The sequence below is a fragment of the Pristiophorus japonicus genome, chromosome 22, assembly GCF_044704955.1.
Source record: "Pristiophorus japonicus isolate sPriJap1 chromosome 22, sPriJap1.hap1, whole genome shotgun sequence".
NCBI lineage: Eukaryota > Metazoa > Chordata > Chondrichthyes > Pristiophoridae > Pristiophorus > Pristiophorus japonicus.
The window spans coordinates 40,046,048-40,065,923 of NC_091998.1; the positions used below are offsets into that span (position 1 = coordinate 40,046,048).

Here is a 19,876-nt window from a genome sequence, read left to right on the forward strand (position 1 = left end):
TTGAACCAAACTCACTGAAACGATGCGACACATATCTGAATCATTTATGAAAACGTGTCTTGCAACTTACCGGGCCTCAAAAGATTTGCAAAGACACACGGGAAAAAAAACATCCCATTTTTCATTTAAATATTTTACCGCAATTGCCAATATTATCTTACTATTTTGTGAAGGCAGAAATGAAAGCTTGGAGCCGGGTTGGTGGGGGGGGTGGGGGTTGCGATGCAGTGTGGCGCGGGGTGGGGGGGTCTGCCTGTCACTTAACCTACAAAAAGCTGATTGGTAAATAAAGGCTGTAATTGACACTTCCAGAGGAGTGTAATAGGGGACGGCCACAGGCTGATTGGTTGGTCTGCGAGGCTCATAGGCTGTGATGAAGACAGAAAGCTGCACATTCCAAGCTGTGGTTAGAAGCTGGATGCTGACATCAGTGAAGCAAGCTTCATAAATCAGCACTCCTTATACACATTATGTGCACAGAAGACTGAAAGGTGAATTATAAAAGAGAGAGAGAGAGAGAGACTGGCTAGCCTGGATAATGAAAAAACAGAGACAGGTACTGATATCTTCGAGGCTTTCCTGTTTCTAAAGCCAAAACCAAACAATCACTGCTGCTTTCTGTTAAGGCTGTTTCTCACAGATTGAAGATTAAAGTCCAGCACTGGTGCAAAGCAGAGAAAAGTAACCTTGACACCTAAGTACAGGACTCTCCAACAACAAAGACTCAGAAGGAAAATGGGAGAGAGAGGTATTTCAAGCAAGACTTGCTGGAACTTTTACACTGTGTTTCTCACACTGAGCATGGGACTCTTTGCCTGCTGTGCAGCAATGGAAGAGGAGGAATCCAGTTGGCAGGCAGATAGCCGCTTCTACATCAAGCCACCGCACTGCGTGGATATTCCTTTTGCCCTGAGACTCTGCAACAACGTAGGGTATCACAAGATGAGCTTGCCCAACCTGCTGGACCACGAGACCATGGAGGAGGTCCAGCAGCAGGCCAGCAGCTGGGTGCCGCTGCTGAACAAGAACTGTCACCCCAACACCCAGCTGTTCCTGTGCTCGCTCTACGCACCCATCTGCCTGGACAGACCTATCTACCCGTGCCGCTCGCTTTGCATGGCGGTCCGAGATGCCTGCACGCCTGTCATGGAGTTCTTTGGCTTCCCGTGGCCGGACATGCTAAGGTGTGACAAGTTTCCGCTCGACAATGACTTGTGCATCGTCTTCCCAAACCCAAACGCCACTCTGTCGACCAACTCGCAAGGTAATATTGGGTCTTATCGCGGGCGTCTAAAGTTTGTAATCGGAAAGAAAAATGAATTTTAGAAACTCGTCAGTGACTGAATTACTTGCCTAAACTTAGAAAGGGGATTACGGGGTAGGGGTAAATTTACTGACCGAAATGCGGAAATGACGCCTAAGATGTCTTCTTGGGCTTCCTTGTCGCATTGATAATGTTTGTGTACAAAAGCTGAACACGCTTGGACTGAGTTCTTCTTTGCGCTGTGTTTCAAATAAACAAGTTAAATGCTGCTGAAAATAGGGTGCAGAGAAATATACCACAGGAGCGCTAAGTTATCTGAGGTCAGCTCACCACCTGGCCCAAGCACGCAGCCATTTTTCCTTTCTTGAAATCAGGTTCTTCGAAAGCGTGCTAAATGTGGTGACAATGAGTGGCAGCAAAAGAGGTGCGGTGAAAACTTAGTCTGGAGCACAGTTTGACAAGAAAAAACATCATTTTTCTGCTTTTTTTTGTGAGGGGGAGGAAGAATGGAATTGGGGGTTGCAATGATACCAGATCCACCCTCGAATAATTAATTGTTTTCTCGTGATGTTTGGAGGGAAGTTTTATTTTGCCTTTACTTTTCCGAGTGTCCATTCATTTGTTCCTTCTCGTGTGAACACTTTTCTTCGGACAATCTGCTGGTGAGAGAGGACACATTTTGTCTCTTGACACGAGTGAATTTGAAACGCTGAAACCATCGTTTTTGATGGGGTGGCAACAAGTTACAGCAAGGACAGATTGTTAAGCATTAGTCCCGCAAGGTTTTTCCAGCTTCACAGTTCTGAAGGGTAAACTTAACCCTACAGTTGTCTCAAAGTGCTCTTGCTGTGTTTCTCTGTTTCCAAGAACAACTTCTTTCAACTCTGGAGCAGAAACCAACCATGAACTTTTTCTTTTGCACTTAAAGTTTTAAGGGGCACTTGTTTTGTGAAATTGATCCTCCCTAACCCTAGTAAACGGGTATCAAAAGTGTTTAAATAAGAAGATAACAGATATCTGGAAGTGATTTCAAGGTAGTAATCTTAAAGAGTTCATATAACGATCTTGAGCAATTTATTACCGTCACCTGAAGCCTTTGATTGCTTTAATGCTGTAGGATCACCCCAAGTTTTATATTTTGTGATGTGTGCGTGGTTTAAATATTTATCTGGGAGTTACTTTTACCTTGGTGCTGTCACTGGCTGCAAAGGTGGAAGTCAACTGTCAGTTACTCTCTGCAACATTGACGCAGGATTATATTCACGCTGCCGTATAACCCGTACCATTGCTGAACCTTTTTATTGGGATGTGGGTTGCAGCTGTTTCCTTGGAAACAAGGCGCCCATTAAACAATTCTAAAAGGAATCAGACCGAGCATAATTTATGAACTCGCTCAGACAGCAAAGTCCAAAGGTGTGATTTTTTTCCAGTCTGTGCTGAGCAAGCAGGTTTCGGTCGGAGCGATAGTTGGGGCGCATCAGTGGGGAGGGAGAGAAAGAGCCAAGGCTCCTGCTCCGGACCGCAGGAAAAGGCATATGTTCAGTCATCAGGTAAGGACTATGCCTGCCCACCCCCCCAACATGGTTGAACAGCCTGTACACATTGCCTGGTGCATTTGAGTGAGGTACCAGAAGGCTAACGGCACCTGTGAAATCATAGCTCAGTGGCAGTCTGTACCGCCTGGTCAGGAAAGGGGAAAATTGGTAAAAAAGAGAAAATTGGCCATTATAACACTGACTATTTAATGGAACTTCATTCACAATGTGAATGACAATGGTACAGTGTTGACCTTCAAAACTGTCCCCCTGCTGGGCAAGGGAAACATTTAAACCATTACTTTGTTCCCCTTTTTGCAATACACTCAGCAAATACGGGTGTGTGGAATCCTGTTGTAATTGTTGTAATGGCCTCATTGAATAGTTGACTAATACAGCAAAGAATTCAGAATAATTCATTGGGCCCTCAACAAACACCCAAATTAATGGTTGTTTTATTTGGCTTCTAAATAAATGCTGTTGAATCTTCCACCAATTTTCTCCCCTTTCCCTCTCCTGAAGACATTGGCTTCTTCCAAGGGTACAGGTCCCTGGATGGCAATCACCTTCCTGTATCTAGCCAAATGTCCATTGTTTACACGTGAGCTTTGATAATGAGTATATAGACTATACCACCATTGGTGGCCCTGCCTTCAACTGCCTAAACTCCGGAATACCTCCCTAAACCTCTCCTCCTCTCTAACTCTCACTCCTCCTTTAAGGTGCTCCTTAAAACCTATTTCTTTGACCAAGCTTTTAGGTCGTCTGCCCTAATTTCTCCTTATGTGTCAAATATTGTTTGATAATGCTCCTTTGAACATTAAAGGCGCTGTATAAATGTAAGTTGTTGCTGTATGGGTCAGTGGCTCGCTGTAGTCGATCCATTGGTGTAACAAAGGTCTCTTCATCGGTCTCGTTATACTTGAATGTTACCAGTCTGAAGACTGAATTGTTCAAGTGGTGTGGGTTCTAACACATGGGCTGCAGCGAAGCCAGTCTTAAAACAATCAGAAACACTAGGCTTCATCACATGAACTCGGTTCGGTCTAAATGCAACATTTATATTTAACTAAAAGGTTGTATGTCTCTGGAAGAGATGTCTCCTCATCGTGACATGGAACATAAACAGAGTGTGATGATGAAGTATGCAATGGTACAAAAAGTCATGCAGTCGGAAGAATGTTGTTTATATTTATAACAAAGTGACAGCCTGAACTGCTTAACGGTCTTGAAGCATGATGTTTATCTTGGCCAGATTTTGGAACACTGTTGAATAATTATTAACAGATTAGTATTTGGGTGTGTGAATGGGAGGTGATAGCTGCAAATTAAACATGCCTTTATTGCTTGCTTGCTTTACAGAACAAACGTCTGTACACACGATGAAGTCGGGTAGAGTTTCTGATTTGATCGCAATCGGTGAAACAGGCGCAAATTGCGGCCAGAATCGCACCCGTATTGAAAAGTGTTTTATCGCCGGAGTTTCTGCTCAAACTTGCTTGCATATCGGCGAACGCAACATCCGCCATGAACCAGCGCAATCGGGCAGCGTTTCAAAACCTCATTTTTTTTTTTCAATTTTGTGTTCAAAAATATTCCTGGATACATTTAAGAGTGGTAACAAGTTTGATTAATACAGCTGAAACTATGCCTATCACAAAAAATAAGCATTTTTAACCACAGTGTCAATCTACCACCCGTGAGTAACCCGATTTTAAATTACAAAAAAAAATTTCAAAAAAATATACAAGACTATTTACTAGTTACATTATAGTGCAGTAGTCAGTTTCTTAGTAAATTAAAAAAAAAATTACATTCAAAATCTTTTAAAAGGTACCTATTAGCGTCCTTGGCTCAAAAGATCCAGCTTAATTTTTGGAGCCTCCTCGAAGGCCTGCAAATGAGCCCAATTAGCAGAAAGTCCCAATGGTGATTGATTCACCCTGGGGACATGACCAGTTGTGTGGCAAGGGACAGATTCCAGTGCGAAGTTTTTTAAACTAGCGCAAAAGATCCCGGAAACTCAAGCTACACTGAACGCATTTGCGCTTAAAATTCCGCAATCTTTAGCACCGGTTACACCGATTTCGGCCAAACTACGAGCAACCGAGCGGAAACTCCAGGCCTATGGCTTGAAAGTAAATACTTAATGGTGTGTATGTCAGGTGTGCATGTCAGTGGTGCAGACTATACATCAGAGGAAGAAACTTCTGCAGAATGTACACATTTGTTCATTTTTTAAATTTGCAATGGTGTAGAATCGTGTTGGGTTACAGTTCCATGGCCACTGGGCACTCTGATTTACCTCACCCCTGTGGCTACAAGGTAAGACAGCGAGAGGGCAAAATTGCTCCTTTTGTAGAGGCCTCTTAGTGCCTCGGGGGTTGCTATTGAGGCAGAGGAGACTTTTCGCCCAGGGCTACCGGCTCCCGGGAAGTTGCCCGGGAGTTTGCCGAGGAGCTGCCGAAGCAGCGCCGCACCCCGTGGTTACCAACCCCAGCCGCCGAGCAACCAGCGATGATGTCATCACTGAGCGCGGCAACCTCTCACCGCCCTGCGCCGAACCCTTACCGTCCAGGGGGCCGTGAAGCTAGCCGACAGCCGCTCTCAGGGAGCTAGTTAAAGAGGAGGGCGCAAGCGCCCCGGGCCACCATCTTTTCTAGATTGCCGACTCTCGGGTCGGTTCCAGGATGGCGGCCCTAGCATGGCCCCAGTCACCATCGTGCAGCCTGGCATTCCGTTTCGGGTGCCAGGCTGCAGGCCACGCTGCCCTGGAAGCCGAGCGGCCAATAGAGGCCTTGCAGAGGGCGTAGAGGCCCTCCCCTTTAAGCGAAGGGTAGAGGTGTTGTGGCTTGTCAGTGCTACACAGAGCATCTGCGTAGCGCTTGGCTCATCGCTCCCGTAGCACCCCCGAAACCGCGATATTGCTCTCCACCCCCTTTGAGGGACGGTAAGCCCAATTCAGCGTCGGGGGCAGATCTTCTGAGCCAGGCGCTGAAAGTCCCGGCCCTAGCTGGTTACTGCCACAATCGGGCCACAGGGCAATTTTGCCCCGAGTGTCAGCAGGCTATTTGATGGTAGGGGGAAGCTCAGTCCAGTCATGTATTTGCTTGCTATCCACATGCCCAAACACACACTTTCAAGGAGTGGCCATTGAATTGCAATTAGAAATGGGGAGCATGTTTGACATTTTTTTTATCCCTCCATAGCCCAGACCAATTGTAGCTCCATCCCAGTTAAGATCGGCTAAGTCAACATGGACCCGGGAGCAGATCTTGAACTTTCCTGATCTGTGGGGCACAGTTTCACACAGGGCAGTGAACAACTGAACCACTGAGCTTTCCAGTTGGTGCAGCAGAAAAGTTGGTTTTATGCAAGTGAGCTCCATGCCAGGGCTGTGAGCTTCATGTCAGGGCTGTGAGCTCCATGCTAGTCCTGTGAGCTCCATGCCAGGGCTGTGAGCTCCATGCTAGTCCTGTGAGCTCCATGCTAGTCCTGTGAGCTCCATGCCAGGGCTGTGAGCTTCCATGCTAGTCCTGTGAGCTCCATGCCAGAGCTGTGAGTCCATGCTAGTCCTGTAAGCTCCATGGCAGGGCTGTGAGCTCCATGCCAGGGCTGTGAGCTCCATGTTCTGTGAGTTCCATGCTCATGCTATGAGCTCCATGTTGGTCATGTGAGCTCCTCACCTAGAATCATATAATCATAGCCTTTTACAGCACAGAAGGAGGCCATTTGGCCGATTGTGTCTGTGCCGGCCGAAAAAGAGTTACCTAGCATAACCCCACTTTCCAGGTCTTGGTCCGTAGCCCTGTAGGTTACGGTATTTCAAGTGCCTATCCAAGTATTTTCTAAATGCGGTGAGGGTTTCTACCTCTACCCCACTTTCAGGCAGTGGGTTCCAGACCCCCATCACTCTCTGGCTGTGATTTATTGGGAATGACAAATGCTGCGGACCTTGTTTTTGCTTGTTCTATTTGACAGCGGACCTGAGCCTCCCTATCTCTGTAATCTCCATCAGCCTCACAACCCCCCCGAGATGTCTGCGCTCCTCAAACTCTGCCCTCTTGAGCATCCCTGATCATAACTGCTCAACCATCGGTGGCCCTGCCTTCAGCTGCCTAGGCCCTGAGCTCTGGTATTCCCTCCCTCAACCTCTCTGCCTCTCTATCTCCCTTTCCTCCTTTAAGATGCTCCTTAAAACCTACCTCTTTGACCAAGCTTTTGGTCACCTGCCGTAATTTTTTCTTATGTGACTCAGTGTCAAATGTATTTGCTTTGTCTTATAACCCTCCAGGGGTCACAGTCTAAGGATAAGGGGTAAGTCATTTAGGACCGAGATGAGGAGAAACTTCTTCACCCAGAGAGTGGTGAACCTGTGGAATTCTCTACCACAGGAAGTTGTTGAGGCCAATTCACTAAATATATTCAAAAAGGAGTTAGATGTAATCCTTACTACTCGGGGGATTAAGGGGTATGGCGAGAAAGCAGGAATGGGATACTGAAGTTGCATGTTCAGCCATGCACTCATTGAATGGCGGTGCAGGCTCAAAGGGCCGAATGGCCTACTCCTGCACCTATTTTCTATGTTTCTATGTTTCTAAGTGCCTTGAGACGTTTTACTACGTTAATGGTGCTATATAAATACAAGTTGTTCTTATTGTTGTTGAGCCAATCCAGCTGGTTCACCTGCCTGTGCCACGACATGTGTCAGGAATTGATGGTGCGAGCGCCAATCTCACGTGGGCAACAAACCCGGCCGCAGTGGTTTCTTAATGGACATTAATTATGCCTGAAAATATAATCAAGTGGCACTGTCACCTTCCTGGGGCAGTTGCAGACTTGCTCAGTTCCCATGCAAAGCCACGAACAGAAACCTTTGTTACAAAATGCCACCAGGGGGCGTCACTAAATTCTGGGTCACAGTTTCTGTACTTTAGTATTTTTGAAATGTTAAACGTTAAGAGGATTTTTTTTTTTCAAATGGTGAATGCAATTTGCTAATTGGGATGAGAAGAATGAATTGCACTTTTCTGCTTATCAACCTCATTAAGTTGTTTTGTGAGACTCTTTACCTGACCAGCGCAGCATAAGTTATGCGTTCACACAAATACGGGTCCGCGTACATTCAGACACATACACACTCACATGTACAATATACACAGACATATACACATACACACATATTCAAGCACACATACAGATACACAAACGTATACAATATGCACAGATATGTCATCATCGTCATCAGAGGCAGTTCCTCGGAATCGAGGAAGACTTGCTTCCACTCTAAAAGTGAGTTCTCAGGTGGCTGAACAGTCCAATACGGGAATTACAGTCTCTGTCACCGGTGGGACAGACAGTGGTTGAAGGAAAGGGTGGGTGGGGAGTCCGGATGCCGCACGCTCCTTCCACAGCCTGCGCTTAGTTTCTGCTTGTTCTCGGCGACAAGACTCGAGGTGCTCAGCGCCCTCCCGGATGCTCTTCCTCTATTTTGGGCTGTCTTGAGCCAGGGACTCCCAGGTGCTGGTGGGGATCTTGCACTTTAGCAAGGGGGCTTTGAGGGCGTCCTTGAAACGTTTCCTCTGCCCACCTGGGGCTCGCTTGCCGTGTAGGAGTTTCGAGTAGAGCGCTTGCTTCGGGAGTCTCGTGTCGGGCATGCGGACGATGTGGCCCCGCCCAGCGGAGCTGGCCGAGCGTGGTCAGTGCTTCGATGCTGGGGATGTTGGCCTGGTCGAGGACGCTAACGTTGGTGCGTCTGTCCTCTCAGTAGATTTGCAGGATCTTGCGGATATCATACACACTCACATATGCACAGTAATGTTCCCGTTAAGCTGTGCAGCCACACAGCGCTCTGGAGGTCCCGCGCAGCTGGCGCACGGTGTTTAAAGGGAAAATACACGCAAGCGCGGAATTTTGGCGCGGCCACGACACCTGTTAAAGGGGCCGTGTGGATCAAGAAAAAAATGAGTGTGAACATTGATACAAAAAAAAAGCTCAAAAATACACACACTCACATGTACAATGAACATAGATATCAGAAATACGAGGGCATACAAATCAGGAAAGGATGAACAGGCTGGGTCTCTTGTCTCTTGAAAAAAGAAGGCTGAGGGGTGACCTAATAAATGAAAGGTTTTGATCGAGTGGATACTGAGAGAATGTTTCCACTTGTGGGGAAGAGCATAACTAGAGGCCATCAATATAAGATAGTCACCAAGAAATCCAATAGGGAATTCAGGAGAAACTTCTTTACCCAGAGAGTGGTGAGAATGTGGAACTCGCTGCCACAGGGAGGGGTTGAGGTGAATAGTATCGATGCATTTAAGGGGAGGCTGGACAAGAATATGAGGGAGAAGGGAATAGAGGGTTGTGCTGATAGATTTAGATGAGGAAAGACGGGAGGAGGCTCGAGTGGAGCATAAACGCCGGCATGGACTGGTTGGGCTGACTGGTCTCTTTCTGGGCCGTATATCCCATGTAACCCTGTGTAGATTTGTACATAGACACTCACATATAGACACACACAGGGCAAACATACACATACATAGATACATAGGCACATGCACACGAACATGCATTTTCCGTCCAATATTTCTTAGTTTTGACTGCTGAGAGAGCAACATTTGCTGCATTTGCCTTTTTCTAATTTCTAAATGGCCTATAAAATGGGTGGTGGGGGAAGGATCATAATGTTCAATTTTTATGGAGAAAGCAGAGTCTTACAGCAGTGCCACAGAAGTATTACGGCTCTGGTTTTAATCACAGTGCAGTGAGTGGATGCTCTGTTCGTCAAGTGACCTGCCTTGAGGTATATAAAACAGTCTCATTTCTCAATGACACTGTGCGGTTTGGAACAAAAACAGCTGTAGAAATGTGGAAGCTGTGAGTAAATGGAGCTACAGAATAGAACTAAGAAAGAAGTGCTGATTAGAAAATGTGAAATGTTGGTCCCATTATATTTTTATAATAACCTTTCCTGCCAGTTTGAGCGGGTGGGAAAAGAGAGCGTAATTGTGAGGGGGCATGAGAAGAGATGAATAAGATACCAGATATTAGAGCCAGACCATTCAGGAGCCAAATCAGGAAGTACTTTTTCACACAAAGGCTTGTAGAAATCTGGAACTCTCTTCCCACAAAAGGCTGTGGAGGCTGGCGGACAATTGGAGCTTTCACGACTGAGATCGATCGAGTTTTGTTGGGTAAGGGTATCAAGAGATATGGAGCAAAGGCAGAAAAATGGATTTAAGATGCAGATCAGTCATGTTCTCACTGAACAGCGAAGACGGCCCGAGGGGCTGAATGACCTCCTCCTGTTCCTGATGTTGCTCGGTTACCAAGTTGAGCTCAGAGGTGCAAGGGAGAGTGAGATAAGCCCTCCGATTGTAAAGTAGGCAGACAGTGTCCATTTATTTAGGTGGAACATCTAGAACCACAGAACCATAGAGGGTTACGGCACAGAAGGAGGTCACTGTGGCTGTTTGGCTCTTCGCTAAAACAATCCTAAACAAATCCCACGGACCTGCTCCCCTCCCATAGAGCAAAGGAGGAAGAAACAAGTGTGTCAAGGGTTATGGAGAGCGGGCAGGGAAGTGGAGTTGAGGCCAGGATCAGATCAGCCATGATCTTATTGAATGGCAGAGCAGGCTCAAGGGGCCAAATGGCCGACTCCTGCTCCTATTTCTATTTCTTATGTACGTGGCAGATGGTTGAAAGAAAGAAAGACTTGCATTTATATAGCACCTTTCACGACCACCAGTCATCTCAAACCCCCTTACAGCCAATAAAGTAATTTTGGAGTGTAGTCACTGTTGTAATGTGGGAAATGCGGCAGCCAATTTGCGCACAGCAAGCTCCCACAAACAGCACTGTGATAATGACCAGATAAACTGTTTTTGTTATGTTGATTGAGGGATAAATATTGGCCGGGACACCGGGGATAACTCCCCTGCTCTTCTTTGAAATAGTGCCATGGGATCTTTTACGTCCACCTGAGAGAGCAGACGGGATCTTGGTTTAACATCTCATCCAAAAGACGGCACCTCCGACAGTGCGGCGCTCCCTCAGCACTGCACTGGGAGATTTGTGCTCAAGTCCCTGGAATGGGACTTGAACCCACAACCTCCTGACGCAGAGGCGAGAGGGTGCTGCCCACTGAGCCACAGCTGACAATGGGGAGAGAGAGGCAGAGAGAAACAGTGAGAAATTGGAGGGTGGGGAACAGAGGGGGCGAGAAACCCACCTGAGTTGGAGGAAGGGAAGAAAAGTCCTTGCTGCGGGGTTGACTACATTAAAGGCCCGTTGAAAACGCAAGTTGTTGTAACACACCAGTATTATTTTAAGAAGTCATCCACAGAAGCAACTGAACCTTAGGTGGCATCATCAGTCTGTGGTGGAGTCTCTCGAACAGCCTGTGCTGAAACATCAGTCTTCGAGCCATGCAGCACAAACTGGGACAGCTCTTTGCCGTCTGCTCCAGCACAATCTTTCCAAATTACTTTGGACAGTGCAGTATTAGATTTTAAATGCACTGCAAAATAATTCAATTCACCAGAGAGTACCTACTGCTGCTCTAAACAACATTATCCCCTGGAAGAGTATTGCTCTGAACGTTGGTTGTGCTCAAATACTGACGAGCTTTTGAGTGGCAAACGGACAATGTCGTATTTTTACACACATCCTGTTCCCAAGGCTCCTCTCACTCTCCATGAAGCCACCACTGTCCTCTCTGCTAATCTTTTAACCTTACAGGTTGGTCCCTGGAGAGCGATGCTATAATCATGGCTGAGCATCACTCTTGCCAATTTATATTTATCAAATTCCCTCAGGCTTGTTGGAGGCCCAGTTAGAAAGCTTTGGCACCTGCTGATGCTGGAAATCAACACCACGCACTTAATGACACACCGCTGGAGGCGGCTAATCCAACAACAGCTCATGGAACTCAGGAATAAAGTGCATCTTCACTGGTGTCACAACACTGCAAGTTGCACTAAGGCAGCAAAATACCGGCTGTTTTTTAACACCCTAACATGGGTGGGTTGGGGTTAGGTCAGGTGTTAATATTTTAAAAATCAGAAACCCCGCCTCCGACACGCCCACTTCCGGGTTTAACGGAGGCGGGACATGGGCGGGCAGTCAACCCGCTCCCAGGAGGCGGGTTGGCAATTTAAGTATTTTAATGAGGTTGGAAGCCTCTGATTTAACGTTCTCTGCAGATTTGACTGTAGCTGGCCAGGTTTCCCAGGCCTTGGGAAACCCGTCAGCTGAAGGGAGGAGAGGACGGCTTTGGGGAGAAGGTAAGTGCCTTTACAACGCTGCTTATGGGCCAGGAGGAGCAGGATTGCTCCCTGCTCCCCCCCAAGCCCACTCTCCTCCCCATATCAGACACCCTTCCATACAAAGACCCACAGGGTAGGGGATCGGAAGCTCACGGGATTGTGAATTGCCCCCACCCTGGGATCGGACCGCTCCTCTGGGTTGGGGATCTGACCTACCTGCTCCTGTAGCCTCCTCTGGAGAGCTCGCTGCCCGACTGGAAGACAAGCCTGTCAATCCGGCTGGCTTACGGGTGGGGAACCGGTCAAGGGGCAAAGTATGCTGTGGACCACAACATGCAGGGAAATCCCGTCTGAAACTCAACTCCCCCCCACCCTCCCCCCAGTAACACAACCCACCTTGTTAATATCCAATATCTGCAAACAATAACAATTTTTAAAATTGCATTTATATAGCACCTTTCAAACCTCAAGATGTCTCAAAGCACTTTGCAGCCAATTAAGTGCTTTTGAAGTGTAATCACTGAAATGTAGGAAACCAATTTGCACACAGCAAGCTCCCACAAGCAGCAGTAAGATAATGACTAGATCATCTACTTTACTTATGTTGTCTGAGGGATAAATATTGCCCAGGAGACCGAGTAAAACTGCCCTGCTCTTCTTTGAAGTGGGATTCGAACCCACAACATCCTGAGTCAGCGACGACCGTGCGACCATTGAGCCAAGGCTGACACTCCTCTAATAGTGCTCCCCTAATGTAAACCCACCTGGAAACTCTCTGATATGAGAATTATTTTTCCATCAGTGCTTTGTTAAGATCTGGAATGCCCTACATGAAAGGGCGGTGGAAGCAGATTCAACAGTAACTTTCAAAAGGGATTGGGTAAATACTTGAAGGGGAAAGAGTTGCGGGACTATGGGGAAAGAACAGGGGAGTGAGACTAATTGGATCGTTGGTGCAAAGAGCCGGCATAGACACGATGGGCCGAATGGCCTCCTTCTACGCTGTCTGATTCTATGATATAAGAAAGGGGTGCAAGCAGGACACCCCTTTGGATGGCTGCAGCTCCCCAAATGCAGCAGCAAACATTCCCAAAACTGTTGCTTGCCTTTTGTACCGATGCAGCTCAGTATCAGAACAACACAGTGCTTCCTATAAGGTTCCTGATGCCATGAGCTCAGCAAGCAGGATCGCCCAGGGGAGTCATTCAGACCTGAAAAGATTTCACCCCGAAAAAAACACTCCTCTGCCTAAACGCCGGCCTTCCTCACTTACATGTGTCGCAGATGGTGCTGGGTATTGGGAGAGCAAAATGCAATGGGGAGGTGTGCGTCAGAAAACACATGAGATCTTGCCCTCTTGCCGGCATAGTATGCACCTACGTAATCCATTGGTAAAATCATTTGTATCTTGTGATATGTGCAGCAGACTCTTGTGATGACATCTAACGAGATGTGGTGTAGGGATGGATTGCTGTAATGAGAAGAATATGTACGTGAGTAGATGCGAAATGTAGTTGCTATTTAAACAACAACAACAATTATATTTATATAGTGCCTTGAGCTGTTACAACATCCCAAGGCACTTCACTGAGCCTTTTTTTCTATTCGTTCATGGGATGTGGGCATCGCTGCCCAGCATTTATTGCCCATTCCTAATTACCCTCCACAAGGTGGTAGTGAGCTGCCTTCTTAAACAGTCGCTGCATTCCAGGAGGTATTTTTCGTAGCGGTTTGTTATAACTGAGTGGCTTCCTAGGCCATTTCGCAGGGCATTTAAGAGTCAACCACGTTGCTGTGGATCTGGAGTCACGTATAGGCCAGACCGGGTAAGGGCGGCAGATTTCCTTCCCTGAAGGACATTAGTGAACCAGATGGGTTTTTACAACAATCCAGAAATTTCATGATCACCATCACTGATACTAGCTTTTTATGTCACATTTAGTTGATGAACTGAATTTAAATTCCCCAGCTGTCGTGGTGGGACTTAAACTCACGTCTCTGGATCATTAGTCCGGGCCTCTGGATCGCTAGTCCAGTAACATAACCACAAAGTCACCGTTCCCTCGCTAAAAAACAGAATTTGACACCGAGTCACATAAGGAGATATTAGGGCAGATGAGGTAGGTTTTAAGGAACATCTTAAAGGAGGAGAGAATGGCAGAGAAGGGGAGAGGTTTAGGGAGAGAATTCAAGAGCTTAGGGCCTTGGCAATTGAAGACACGGCCGCCAATGGTGGAGCGATAACCAACATTGTCTGGTATCACAAGTGCAAAAAAGATTCCAAGGTTTTTATTTTTAAGGAGAATTAAAAAGAATTAAATCAAAACTTAAATCAGGCACAAATAATAGACACAGAACTTTCCTTCACAGATTTTTTTAGAAATTTATAGGAATTATATCGCAACTGTTAATTCTTCAGTGTGAATGTCACCCAGCATTAGTGATATAGACAATTGGGATCTGTACTATCATCATCATCATCATCATCATAGGCAGTCCCTCGAAACGAGGATGACTTGCTTCCACGCCAAACAAGGATGAGTTTACATGTGCTTCAATGAAGGACCTAATATTCCAGATCCTGAACTACATCCTGAAGGGTGGGAGATGCCTGTGGGTGGATTTTTTTAACGTGTGGTGGCTGTTGCACACCAGCTGCCACACGGGCTTGACAGAGCTAGGTCTTGGTCCAGTGGCAAGGGTTAACCAAGACGACTGGAGACCAGCTCTGCTGCACGGACCTAGTGTGCACACATATCGCAGTGTGGGCTGGGCCCGTGCTGCCCCTGGGCCCTCGCCTCTTCTGAGCCCCGAACTCGCGCCTCTCCTGGGCCCCGATCACATCCCTCCACAGTCTCGCGCCGCTCCTGCTGTACCTGCCCACGCTCCAATCACCGACCTGGACCTTGATGACGTCACTCTTCGCTGCCGTCGCCCTCCTGCACCAGCTCGCGGCGCTCCCTGAAGTGGCCTCCCGGGGCCTCCACGCTGCCCATGGCCGCCACTCGCCGCTCCTTTTACGGCCCGGCCTGCCGCTGGTGTTCTCACGCAGGTCGGGGCCTCCACGCACTGTACTATAATCCACTGCTGGCACAGAAACACACCCACAATCTGAAATGTGAGTGAGTATGTAACGTAGCAGATACCAGGGAGAGGGTGTCAAGCCAGTCGTCTGAGCTCTAGTTTCAGATACTGATTATAAACCACTCAAACTACACTGTTGTGGTTTATGACAACATTTGAATGCCTCAATTGGATTAAAGATGGATAATAGTTCATAGTTTTTAGATTCAATATTCTTGCTTCCTACCTTATGTATGAAATGGCATTTGAACTCCTTGAAAGTCTTTCATTTCTAAAGTGCCTTGTGCAATCACAGGACGCCCCAAAACACTTTACAGTCAATCACGTGCTTTGGAACTGTTTTTTTTAATCGAGTGACCCCTGCCAATGATCGGAAGCTGAGCAGAAGCATACTGCGCATTAATCTAGAACCGGGAGCTTCTTTTTCCCACAGAGCCTTTATGACTGGCGTTTTTCCTCACAGCCCACTCTCCCCTGGCTCGCTTCCTCCCGGCATTTAAAAGTTTTTTTTTTAAAGAACCTGCTCCCGTGACAAACCAGCAGTCCGCGTCCTGCTCGTGGGCAGCAGTCGTGTCCTTTTTTAATTCATTCACGGGATGTGGGCATCGCTGGTAAGGCCAATGTTTACTGTCCGTCCCTAATCGCCCTGGAGAAGGTGGTGGTGAGCCGCCTTCTTGAACCGCTGCAGTCCGTGTGGTGAAGGTGCTCCCACAGTGCTGTTAGGGAGGTAGTTCCAGGATTTTGACCCAGCGACGATGAAGGAACCGGCCGATATCGCTTCAAGTCAGGGTGGTGTGTGACTCGGAGGGGAACGTGGAGGTGGTGGGTGTTCCCATGCACCTGCTGTGCAGTCACGGTTGTACTGTAGGAAACCCACACTTTGCCATTAACACTGCCTCCTCACCTGAGGAGCTGCTAAGGAGTGTGCTGCATGGCTGTGTAACACAGTGCAAGTTTTCAGGGGACTACGTAAACAACTACCCAAGCACTAAGGGAATGTGGAGCTGCTTTCATTATGCACACAGACAATGCTTATTATCATCGGGTCAGGCAGCATCTGTGGAGAGCGACAGAGTTAACGTTTCGGGTCTGTGACTCTTTATCAGAACTGCTGAATGTTCAAAATTAACAGATTCTGAAGGGGGAGGGGAGGAAAGAACATAAGAGGTCTGTGATAGGGTGGAAGAAAAAATGAGTCTCGATAGGGTCAGTCCATCATCCCTTTTGTCCACCCTATCTAGACTTATCTTTTTTTAACTTCTGCCATTACCATCTCAAGTCGGCCCATCATCCGTTTAGTCTCTCTAATCTCTCCTGTCTTCCACCCTATCACAGACCTTCCCTTTTGTTCTTTCTTCCCCTCCCTCTCTCAATGCTCCTTAAGAACCTGTTCATTTCGAACATTCGCCAATTCTGACGAAGGGTCACAGCCCCGAGACGTTAACTGTTTCTCTCCACAGATGCTGCCCGACCCGCTGAGATTTCCAGCATTTTCTGCTTTTGTCTTATTTATCATCAACTGCTTTTTAGGCCGGGTTTTACTGGCCTCCACCAGCCCCACTCCCACCCCTGCATTTGCCAGCCGATGGTGCAGCCCACCACCTTATAAAGCCAGACTTCACTCTGTGGGACTTGTCGGTTAGTGTCGGCACAGACTAGCCAAGGCAAGTGTGGCCAAAATGCACAAGTGATGTTCTGGCCGGAGGAGCACCCTTTCTGCCCTGTCAGCAGTCGGGAAGGCCCTGTATGAAAACAAACTGGTCCTCTGGCCGCCTGTTCTTACTGCCACCAGCTGCATGAGACCCATGCTACAGGATAACGTATTTCTATAGTGCCTTTCACAACCTCAGGTTGTCCCAATGTGCTTTACAGCCAATGAAGTCTTTCTTTCCATTTCACAAACGGCAATAAGACAAGTGGCCCCTTGGTCTGGTTTGGTAGTGTTGGCCACGATTCTGGAAGAACTCCTCCGCTCTTGTTTAAAAAGTGCCATGGCATAGTTTACAGCCACACGGACAGGCAGACGGGATCTCTGTTTAACGTCTTATCTGATGAATGGCACTTTTGACAGTGCAGCACTCCTTCATTACTGCAATGAAGTGTCAGCCGAGATTATGAGCTCAAACCCTTCAATGAGGCTTGAACTCCTGACCTTGTGTTGCAGAGGTGAGAGTGATGGCAGATGACAGTACCATCTAAATAAGGAAGTGGGGGGAGGGGGGGGAGACGGAAATAGATAATCAGTGGGATTTAGGGGTCCAAGTACACTAGTCACTCAAAGTTTGCTTACAGGAGTATGAAAGTATGAAATGCAAAAGCAAAATAAGTAGTACTGCTGTTATTGACTGGGATCGCTGTGTTCAGCTCTGAACAGCCCATTTTACGAAGACAGTCTAGTGACGATTCACAAAGATGGTCTTAGGACGAAGCGTCTGAGCTGCGGTGGACGAATCGACAATTTGGTTCAAGTCCTTGGAGCATAGAGGGCTGATTTGATCAAGTTGTTCAATATAATGCAGGCAATGCAGAGAGTTGGCAGGGAATAACTCTTAGCTCTGGGAGGGAATGCAGAAACACTGAGACAGTGCCTTCGACTTTGAACAAAGGCAGGTAAAAGCACATCCAGAAGAAATGATTTTGCGAAAGTGGAATACACTGCTCCATTAGACCTTGTAAGCTGAATCAATTGAGGTGTTTAACGGGATGATATGTAGGTCCTTAATGGGAAGTAAAGGAATTAAAGCAGATGGAGAAAGGGTGTGCAATTGGAGTAGAAACAAAAAATGTAGCAGGCAGAATAGCTAAAACGCCTACTCCAATTCTTATAGTATGTCCTCCCGACAAATGAGCAGAAATCTTCACCTCTGTTATGAATAAAATGCCTTTGCCTGCTATTTAAACAAAGGCAGATCTGGCCCTTGTTACATGAACAGTTGAAATCCATACACAGATTGTTACTAATGCTGACGTGAGATTTCAACCCAAACATAACTGGACCCAGACCATACAACAGTGTCCCTCCAGCACACTGAGATCGTTCCCACATCAGCCACCCTTGTGGCCTGTCTGGGAGGGTGAGGAGGGTTTATCTTACAGTATTGCAGCACCCCTGAGTCAGAAGGTTGTGGGTTCAAGTCCCACTCCAGAAATTTGAGCACACTAAACTAGGCTGACCCTCCAGTGCAGTGCTGAGGGAGTGCCGCACTGTTGGAGGTGCTGTCTTTCAGATGAGATGTTAAACCGAGGCCCCGTCTGCTCTCTCAGGTGGACGTAAAAGATCCCATGGCACTATTTTGAAGAAGAGCAGGGGAGTTATCCCCGGTGTCCTGGATCAACATTTATTCCTCAATCAACATCACAAAAACAGATTATCTGGTCATTATCACATTGCTGTTTGTGGGAACTTGCTGTGCACAAATTGGCTGCCACATTTCCCATATTACAACAGTGACTACACTTCAAAAATACCTCATTGGCTATGAAGCGCTTTGGGACGTCCGGTGGTCATATAAGGCGCTCTATAAATGCAAGTCTTTCTTTTTGTCAATGGCAGAGCTGTAAGGTAGACCCACCCTTTTCTTTTCAGGCGCCAGTCAAGCTAGTTGTAAGAAGTTACCAGCAGCTCTGCTGTTTATTCTGGCTGTGTTAAGCTTGCTCCATCAAAGCCAGGCATTCTGCTTTCCCACAGTGAAGACCATATCCAGCCAGCCATCATCATCATAGGCGGTCCCTCGTATGAGGATGACTTGCTTCCACAAGAGTTCACAGATGTTTCAATGAAGGACCCGACGTTCCAGTCCTGAACTCTAACTGAGGGGGTGGAAGATGTCTGTGCGTGGATTTTTTTAACGTGTGGTGACCGTTGCACATCAACCACCACACGGGCTTGACAGAGTTAGGCTTTTATCCAGTGGCCTAGGTTAACCAGGACAACTGGAGACCTGCTCTGCTGCATGGACCGAGTGAGCACACACATCGCAGTGTGAGCTGGACCATGCTGCCCCTGGGCCCTGGGCTCTTCTGGGCCCCGTACTCTCATTCGCCGCACCTCCGCCACGATCTCTCGCCGCTCCTCCGCCACAAACATTCGCCGCACCTCTGCCACAATCTCTCGATGCTCCTCTGCCACAAACATTTGCAGCAACTCAGCCACGATCCCTCATCACTCCTCCGCCCTGATCACTCGTCGTAAGTCCGCTACGACCTTCTGTTTTACCAGGGTCCCGCTGATGCTCCTGCCCACGCTCCAAACGGCGACCTGGATCCTGATGATGTCACCCAGTTGCCCACCTCGGAGCTGTCGCACACTTAGAGAGGCTCGCGCTACAAGCTGCGGTGGCGTGCTCCAGCTCTGTTTATAGCCCCGACCTGCGGTGGTGTTCTTGCAGAGGTCGGGGTGGCCCATGATGTTTCCTTGAAAAATGTATCTTGATATAGAAACATAGAAACATAGAAACATAGAAAATAGGTGCAGGAGTAGACCATTCGGCTCTTGAAGGCTGCACCACCGTTCAATAAGATCATGGCTAATCATTCACCCTCAGTACCCCTTTCCTGCTTTCTCTCCATACCCACTAATCCCTTTAGCCATAAGGGCCATATCTAACTCCCTCTTGAATATATCTCACGAACTGGCATCAACAACTCTCTGCGGCAGGGAATTCCACAGGTTCACAACTCTCTGAGTGAAGAAGTTTCTCCTCATCTCGGTCCTAAAT

At 47.4% G+C, this 19,876-nt stretch overlaps 1 protein-coding gene across 1 annotated transcript in view; it reads left to right on the forward strand.

Annotated features, from left to right (window-relative positions):
- Positions 1–385: 385 nt before the first annotated feature.
- LOC139234962 (secreted frizzled-related protein 1-like) overlaps positions 386–19,876 on the forward strand; it is a 203,364-nt gene continuing 183,873 nt past the window's right edge. Inside the window, exon 1 of the mRNA XM_070865948.1 lies at positions 386–1,264. Within this exon, the coding sequence (XP_070722049.1) occupies positions 736–1,264 (529 nt within the window). The 5' untranslated portion in view covers positions 386–735. The remainder of the gene's footprint in view (positions 1,265–19,876) is intronic.